The sequence below is a fragment of the Magnolia sinica genome, chromosome 7 (assembly GCF_029962835.1).
Source record: "Magnolia sinica isolate HGM2019 chromosome 7, MsV1, whole genome shotgun sequence".
Lineage (NCBI taxonomy): Eukaryota > Viridiplantae > Streptophyta > Magnoliopsida > Magnoliales > Magnoliaceae > Magnolia > Magnolia sinica.
In genome coordinates, this window is record NC_080579.1 from 93,328,849 (window position 1) to 93,338,103 (window position 9,255).

The 9,255-nt window shown below is 42.5% G+C and overlaps 1 protein-coding gene across 3 annotated transcripts; it reads right to left on the minus strand.

The window, feature by feature from the left end:
* Positions 1–4,105: 4,105 nt before the first annotated feature.
* LOC131251749 (exocyst complex component EXO70A1-like) lies at positions 4,106–8,249 on the minus strand. Of its 3 annotated transcripts, XM_058252679.1 has the most exons (3): positions 5,962–8,249; positions 5,537–5,627; positions 4,106–4,804 (listed from the first exon to the last, which is right to left on the minus strand). In XM_058252679.1, exon 1 carries the CDS (start codon positions 8,165–8,167, stop codon positions 6,176–6,178), a length of 1,992 nt encoding a protein of 663 aa, XP_058108662.1. In that variant the 5' UTR covers positions 8,168–8,249; the 3' UTR covers positions 4,106–4,804; positions 5,537–5,627; positions 5,962–6,175. The 3 variants fall into 3 exon arrangements, with proteins under 3 accessions (XP_058108662.1, XP_058108663.1, XP_058108664.1); XM_058252680.1 differs by lacking the exon at positions 5,537–5,627; XM_058252681.1 differs by lacking the exon at positions 5,537–5,627 and having other exon boundaries at positions 4,106–4,820.
* Between the last annotated feature and the right edge of the window lie 1,006 nt (positions 8,250–9,255).

Consider the following 9,255-nt stretch of genomic DNA (forward strand, 5'->3'; position numbering starts at 1 on the left):
TAGGGTTGTACACAAACCAGGCTAGCCTGGTTAACTCGCTCGACTCGGCCCGACCTGGAATTGAGTTCGGGCCTGGACGGGCCATTTTCTTCGGCCCGAAACTGAGTTCGGTTCAAGTTCAAACATGTCCTAGTTCGGCCCAACTCGATCTGAAACCCAACTTGACCTGGCCCAACTCAGCCGTTTATATATATATATATATATATATATAGGAAAACGCTCACCTGCGAACCAGTTCGTACGTACTACATACGAACTTTTTTGAGAACTCATCATATCTGATGAGTCTCGCAAATCTGAACGGTCCACATGAAGTAGAACCTCATGAAACCCCCTCGTACGAATTTTTACTTTGATCTAAAACTTCGGTGGGCCATGAAAAATGCAAATAGTTTCTTCCCTTGATTTGAATTTCTATTTGCTATGGCCCACCAGAATCTTATATAAGGTGAAAATTCACCCTCTAAGGTTTGATGGGATTCGGCATCTTATGGACTGTTCGGATTCGACACCCATGACACGTGTGCAAAGGTGCGCATGTGCGTAGGTGAGCATGCCTTTTATATATATATATATATATATATATATATATATATATATATATATATATATATATACATATATATATATATGTATTATCCTAATCATTTGAGATAGAGAAGTGAGAACGTCGTCCATCCCTTTGTAGATGGAGCAAGCCCGAAATTGGCCCGGTGACCGGGCCCGGCCGGGTTCGGGTTGGGTGTGGCTGGTGACCGGGCCGGGCCAAGTTGAGCCCAGTTCGACTCGGATCGACTCGTGTACTCCCCTAAGTGTGCTCCTGCATCCCACAAGCAACCCCACTCGAGCCTAATGTGAAAATGCCCATGCATTACTGATGACTCTTATTTAAGACACTTGGTGAGTGGAATTGAATGGTATTGAATTATATTAGATGATATTAACATCTTTATTGCACAATGATTGCATGTCTGGAAATACCACAGTATTATAGTCATCCAATCCCATGTTTGGGATAAAATTTTGGTTCAGGAAAACATATGATTAAGCGAAATTATGTTTGGTGGACTATGGAATTGTAATCAATAGACCAAATTCACAATGGAAGTTGTTCACTTGTACACATATATAACCAAAATGCCACGTGTAAACAGTTTATATGAATGGACAACATGAATAAATGCGTGCATTAATGTGGAGATCCATAGCTCAAGTGGTAGACTAAATAAATGCATGCATTAATGTGGAGATCCATAGCTCAAGTGGTAGACTAAGTAACAGATACCTCGTTTCAACATTGAGGTCATGGTATCGACTCCCTAATGGGGGTGGCTAACAGTGAAGTGTGAATTGACAATGGGGTGTACTAACAAACCAACCAAAAAAAAAAACAACGCTTGCATCAATGTGGGGCCCACATGTGTAGTGGATTTCAAAATCAATGGAAATCCTGCATGAGTCCAAATGCAACCATGGGACTAAATACAATTCCATCCCACTTAATCCCAAACTTTGCCTTCCTCTCCCAATGTTGGATGGAATTGCACGGGACCAAATGCAATTCTATCCCACCTAATCCCATTTAATACCCTACGAATGCCCCCTTAAAGAACTCATGTAATTGCAATTTACTGGTACATATATACTACGATATTAATATAAGTGCCAAATACTCCTAGGATGCTTGTAGGATGTGTTTTACTGGAATCTCATTGTATTAGGCTAGTTATTTTCAAACTCCTAACAATTTCCTTAAATGTGGTAAAAAGAAATTGAATAAAGGAATGCTATAGATGTCTTACTATAAGAATATCTCTAGATTTTATAGTTTGGATAAATTCAGCATTTTAGAAATCCTACAAGCTAACATAGGAAAATGTCTTTAGTAAAAATTATCAACTGAAATAAGAAGGGCACATTGCAAGTCGATGCCCATATTTATATCGGTGCCTTGTATATTGGAAAATGTGGATTGTGTTCACATTCCCCATATTGTATCTGCATCAATATCCATATAGGGGAGGGTCCATAATGCAGGAGCATTTTCACACCGGCCTTGAGTGGGGTGGTCCATGAGATGCAAGGGTACACTTGGGGTGGGTAGCCCGTGTGGGGCGGGTGACCTTGTGAAGCAGAACCCATGTGAAGTGGGGCCCATGAGGAGGGTTTGGCCGAGGACTTAACCCATGGATGTGGGGCCTGGGCTATGAGATAAAGGGATTAATTCACCATGCTCTATCAATTCGAGCTTTCAAAGCAATGAGTGTGTGTGGTGTGGGAAGGTGTGTTAAAAAAAGAAAAGAAAAGAAAAAAGAGTACCCATTTAGGGTTCATCATAATTCATAGGTTCTCATCATCTGCTTTTAAATAGAACCATTTCATGTTAGAGACATCTCACAAAGGATGTCATCTCGATCAGGTTTCAAACGGCTCGTTGTAGCTCTAGTTTCTTGAAAATGAATTGTAACACTATAGGACTTCTTCAAAAGCTCCGAAAAATCATATTTGCTCAAGTTGGGGATGAGAGTAGATGCAAATAGGATCTATGAAAATAAAGGCAGGGCTGTGCATCATCCAAACGGATGTTAAATAGTCAAACACAGCAAAAACATACTTCTAGATACAGTTCCAAGCAATCCTAGTTTTTGTTGGTGAATATCTATAGGTTGGTTGATGTTTGTTATTCCATGAAAGGTTGTCCCAGGAATTTGAAATTCTCCATCAATAGCAAATACATGAGAATGGCAATGCTCGACAATGCTGAAGCTGTACTCCGTTTCAGGCTTCAGCCTTTCCATTTAGAAAATTTTAATAACTGTGGGGTACTGAAAATCTATAAGAAGATATTTTCAGAAGCCTCATTACTGGATTAGAAGTAGCACATTGTCCTGTATAAAGACCTTTGAAGACCTCAAAAGTTTCAGATTGAGCTCAGATTCTGCATATTTTTAGCAGTGAAGACAGATCACTTGAGAAACACGACGGAATATGACATTTTCAAACATGTTCTCCCACAAACTGAACTCAACAGTCTCAGAATAACAGGCCTCTGTACGTGTAAAGTTAAAAACAAACCTATTTTACTCTGCTAAGTTGCACAGATACATGTACAAGTGTAGGAATCCAATACGGAGTGCCCAACTCAGTGAACCCAAACAGGATAGATGGATTCTATGTGATGTAGGACAAGTCAAGGAAAATCTCATGGATGGCCAGGATCAAAAGAAATCAGCTAGAAAATTCAATCCAAGGGTCTAGCTCATGCTATAGCTTCCAACGGACATAACTTTGTGGGAATAATACATTGTTGTAAAGCTATCGATGAGCTCTACATGCTGTTCACCAGATGTCATTGGCCCCTGAATGGTTTTCCAAAAACAATTCGTTTTAGGGGTTAAGTTAGGGTTTTGAGTTAAAGTTTAATATTTTTACTCAGTTACAAATTCACTGGTATTAGGATATTTTAAGGTTTGGAGGGTCATGGAATAGCTTAAAGTCCTTAGTTTTTATCATGGGAAAGAGTTTAAGCCAGTTTAGAAGTCGCTTACTATTTTTCAAGAGTGTATTATTTTTAGTAAATTTACTATTTCAGGAACATTGCTATGACGAGAGTTTTGATGGGCCACATGAATAGAATGCCATAACTTCCATATAAACATTCTTACATAGAAGGGTGGAACGCAGAACAGGAAATGAAAATTTATGCAATGTGAAATTTTGGGTAGAACTGTATGGAAATCACTAGAAGCGTCTATCAGAATCCATGTACTGTCGGAATCCAAATGAATCCAACAAGAGTACTTCGCCCATTTTGACATAGCCACTCAGGTATTGCATGGGTGTGGTGTGGATGCATCATGTGGGCATGACTTTAACACTTGGAAGTGTATCAATACCCACTTTTCAGTTTTGAGATAACATGTTATAACTACTTTCGGGTGAAGGTGGGTGGAACCACTGAGATTTTATTAGATAGATGAAAATGAACTGCATCAAAGGGAGACTAGCAAATCCCAGATTTCAAAATCAACCAAACCAACAACAGAAATAATCAGTGTCTAATATCAAAAATATCCAAAGCATCCCGAAACAAAGATGATCAGACTGGAGGGGGAAGTTGATTTTTTTTATTTTTATTTTCCAATGGGATCTCTGTTCATTCATATGAATACCTTCATTTGAATTCCCTAATCTGATGTTGTGTGATTGAAATACAATTGTCTTGATATCTATAAAGTTCATAGCTTACACTGCATGCTTCTTAAAGTTCAGTGGTTGTGTATACATGCATTAGAGAGTGGTGAGATGATGCTTGTTGGTTTGCAAGCGATTAGTATACTGATTGGTAGCAGGTAGTTGATATGTCTACCTCCTATGGCCCATGGACCGCCCATTAGTGGACCACTTATCTGTACGATGACCTGTTCATCATCATCATCATCTAAGCTGTGTCCCGACTACTTGAGTTGGCTACATGAATCCTGTTCTCTCATTCCACCTTGCAATGTCAGGATTGTCAGGATTCACAAGAAAAGGCTGTAACCCATTGAATCATATCCATATCTAGGTATCATAGAATCTAACATCAGCTAAAACCAGCACTAGGCAATGATGGTAGTTTGGGAAATGTGTAGGAGGAATTTCGACATTCCATAGTCTTACAATCACTATATCTAATGCAAATTCGGCACAGCACGTTCAGCGAACATTGACAAGGAATTCGAAAGACCCAAACGAAAATTTCCTCATTTTCTTTGCTCTGGTGTTCTTGATGACCATATTGTGTTTGTGTTCAATGCCCAAGCTACATAGCAATCAATCTGCTTTGTGAGAAAAAACTTTCAACTTGGCTAGAAAATCATTTGTCAGTACCATAAAATAATCATCATACAAACATATGAAAGGAATCTACAATGGAAATATCTAACACAATTCAACACAGACCACAGTGGACCAACATTGCAATTGAATTTGGAAAAAACCCAAAAGGGATTTTCCATGTTTTCTTTGGTTCGGTGTTCTTGATGACTGCATTGTGCTCATGTTCAGTGCCTGAGCTACATAGTAACCAATCTGACTTGTGAGGAAAGCTTTCAGATTTGGCTAGAAAACCATTAGTTAGTACCATAAAACAATCTTCATATGAACATATGACTCAGAATCTACAATCGCAATATCTAACACAATCTGGTACAGAGACCATGGTCAACCAACATTGACATGGAAATCAGAAAAACCCAAAGGAGATTTTCCTCATTTTTTTTGGCTTGGTGTTCTAGATTACCCTATTGTGCCTGTGTTCTATGCCTGAGCTACATAGCTACCACTCTTTTTTGTGAAAAAAAGGCTTTTAGATTTGGCTAGAAAACCATTTGTCAGTACCATAAAACAATCATCATATGAACATATGAAACAGAATCTACTAAGGCAATATCTAACACAATTCGACACAGCAAAGTCAACAGATACTGACATGGAATATGGAAAAACCCAAATGAGATTTCCTAATTTTCTTCGCTTTGGTGTTCTTGATTACCTTATTGTGCTTGTCTTCAATGCCTGCGCTACATAGTAACTGATCTGTTTGTTTGTTTGTTTGTTTTTTTTTGAAAAGCTTCCAGATTTCGCTAGAAAACCATTTGTCAGTACCATAGAATAATCTTCACATGAATGCATGAAATGGAATCTCCAATCGCAATAGCTAACACAATTCGACAGAGCACAGTCAACAGACAGATATGGAATTTGGAAAAAAAATGAAAATTTCCTGATTTTCTGCTTTCGTATTCTTGATTACCGTATTGTGCTCGTGTTGAATGCCCGAGCTACATAGTAACCTATCTGTTTTATGAGAAAGCATTCAGATTGAGCTAGAAAACTGTTTGTCAATACCATAGAACAATCTTCATATGAACATATGAAACGAAATCTAAATTTAACAAATCAAAACAATTTGCTTACAGGACAGAAGTACACAAGCACGGCCCCTGCCGACTCTGCAGCTCCACCCAGCTCCACCAATCGTTCTATCATTCTCCAATCAGGCACTTGAAGAAGATGAGGTCGAAAACCCAAAACCCGATCGCTGCCGGCGCCCATCACCTGAATACTCCCTCAAAAATTCAAAGAATATTGCCTACTCTCCCTAACACTCGAACACTACAATATCATTCCTTCAATGGGATTTCCGCCTTATGTGTACCGAAACAGCGCATCCTTCGAAGAAATCCAACAGAGCGGATTCAAGATCCTCCACGGAGTACTTGATGTACATTTCAGAATGCCGACCGCTCTCTAGGTGGTGCCGGAACCGGCCTAGGAATGACCGGTAGGCTGGCAGCAGCTTCTCTGCAATTGATATCCTTAGCTCCTCCCTCAGCTGCGGGTCTGGCACGAACCATGTCGTCTGGACCCGGTGGGCATCTTCGAATGCAGAATTGAAGGTCTTGAACCGCTCCCTCAATGCCGTCTTCGACACCCCAGATGAGAATCCGCCACTCACGTGAATTCCTTCATCCCGCAGGCAGTACAGGATCCGGACCCACGTCGCTCTTTGATAGCTGGTCGCCGATTGCCGGAACTTCCCCGTGAGCTTCTTCAGGTAGCTGTCGCCGATCAGCTCGCGTAGCTCAGCTGACCCCTTCGCCTTCTGGACTATGTAATGCACATTGTTCATCAGGAAGAGGTGGGACAGAGCGGTGTCCTTGTAGAGTTTTGACTTCCCATCCAGATTGAATTGTAGGACTATGATGATCCAGATCATGTGGTGGGCGAGTGGAGATCGGTCCTCTGATTCGGGGATATCCATATCAGGCGCCGGATCGCCGGAGAACCGTGGGCCAGATGACGGCCTTGCGATGATCAGCTCAATCAAGGTCTGCTTGTAATCAGATATGAGACTGATGTAATTCATCACGTATCGAGTCAGTGGGTGGATGGTCCCGCCGGGGACCGGAATCTTCGACGGCTCACGTTGCACCGCATTCTCGAACTCAGAGAGGACCCCCCGGGCCGCCTCGGCGAGGCGGGAGAGGATCTCAGAAGCCTGGATGCGGACGGATTCAGCTGACCGGAACACGGCCTCGATGTCCGGTAGGAGATCGGACAGAGCATCATGGAGATCGAGTATCTTGAAGAGCTTCTCCGGTGACCGGCGACTGATACTGATTGCCTCAGCAAAATTGAAGAGCTGGATAGCAGCCCCTTTCACCGTCTCCATGAAGCAAGCGTCGTCGGCGTCTGAGCTCAGGCCATCGAATATCCGCTCGCAGAGCCGCTTCTCGCTGGCAAAGAGGATCCTGACACAGACCTTCGCCGCTCGAATCCACCTCCTGATCTTCGTCTCCAACGCGTCCCACTCCAGCCGCTGGACATCGCCGATGCTCAGCTTCTCGATTCCCAGCTGGCGCAAACTAGCATCGACGATCGATTTACGGACGCTTCCGTATACTTGGATGCACTCGCGCAAGTACCCGGCGGCGATCATCCTCTCAGCGATGCAGTGCAGATCGAAGATCGCATCTGATGGGATCATATCGATCTCACGGAAGCTAGTCGCCGATCTGTAGCTGGCGCTGTTCCCACAGCCTTCCTGCTCTTCTTCGTCCTTGTGGACCCCAACATCGCCATCGTCGTGGTAGTCATCGTCATCGTCATCGTCTAATTCCGTGGCGTTTTCAGACCGAACGCTCGACGAAACAGATGAATTCGGATCGACGAGCGCGTCGGACTCGACTGGATTGCTGTGATTAATCAAAATGTTGCGGAATTCATCCTCAAGGCGGGCCATGGCGATCTGGATCGCGTTGGCTGGATCACTGTCCGTTACAGTCACCGAATCCATCGAGCGGCGGATCTCATCGACAGCGCGTAGGTACTGCTCTTTCTCACGACGATCGCCGCCTTCGAATATCATTCGCTCCCTCGCCTCCTCCGATGCCGATGAGTCCCAGCGCATGATCAGCTTCTGGGCAGCTTGGAATTCTTCGGTCGGCTTGGGATGATCGTCGCCTGCAGCTAAGTGGTTCATCGGTGATGGGTGCTCCAGCGGCTCCATGGCCTGAAAAACAGGTTGTGGGTCGTGGAAAGTAGAGTGCAGTAGTACAGAAAAGGTGGAAGATCTTTTGGTAGTCCCTCTCCTGTATATGGTGGAGTCAGATATTATCATGCAATGGAAAGAAAGAAAGTTGGGTTTTTTTTTAGTATTTGAGAGAGAGAGAGAGAGAGGTGTTCTTTTCGTGTTTGTAGCGAAGAGAGAGGTTTTCTTTTGTATTGCGTATGAGAGAGAGAGAGAGTTGTTTTGTTCTGTAGTGTGAAAGATGAAGGCGGATTAAGTGCAACCGCGATATATCTAGTTGGGTGCAGCCCTGAATGTGGGGCCCACATTGATGTATGTGCTGTATATCCATGCAGTTCATTAGTTTTTCCATCAATTTTTAGGGTATTTAAAAAAATTAATTAGATAAAAATCTCAGGTGGACCACATCACAGGAAAGAATGATTAGTGAATGTCTGCATTAAAAATTAATGAGGTCCAACATAACGTTTATTTTCCATCCAACCTGTTTATAAAGTCACACATATCTGGATGAAGGAAAAATACTAATAGAAGTTTGATCCAAAAGTTTCATGGCCCCCAGGAAGTTTTTAATGGTGGAAATTCAAAACCTACAATGTGGTCCACGTGAGAATTATTATCTGCTTAAATTTTTTTCGTAACATATTAAAATGAGGTGAAAAAAATTATGGACGGCGTGGATATACAAAAAATATATCTAGGTGGGCTCCACTGTCAGGGCTGCACCCACCTCGCTGAACTGGGGTCGCACGATCTGCGTTCGTGTATGGATGACGGGGAATGAGCGAGACGGGGAGAGCGAGTATTTACAGCCATTTTCGAAATGGTAATGTTTCATCATCCACCTTACACATGGCATATTACTACATCAATCCAAACCGTCCAAATCAGTGTCCTGATAGTGGATGCAGTGTGTCCGAAAAATAAAATCAATCAGGCAATATTAACCATTGGATTTTTCCCACTGAACGTGGACTTCTCACTTTTTCACTCCTAACAGTCCATTCGATAGCCACCGATTGGATGGCTAGCATTGCTCAATCAACATTATCTTCGAGATAAAATTCCATCCAGAGTGTGCCCCTAAATTTGGATGGTCCGGATGATCTTACATGTGGGGCCCATTTGAGAAAATGGCCCACCTCCATTTTGGGGGAGAGGGGGAGGGAGAGTTTTGG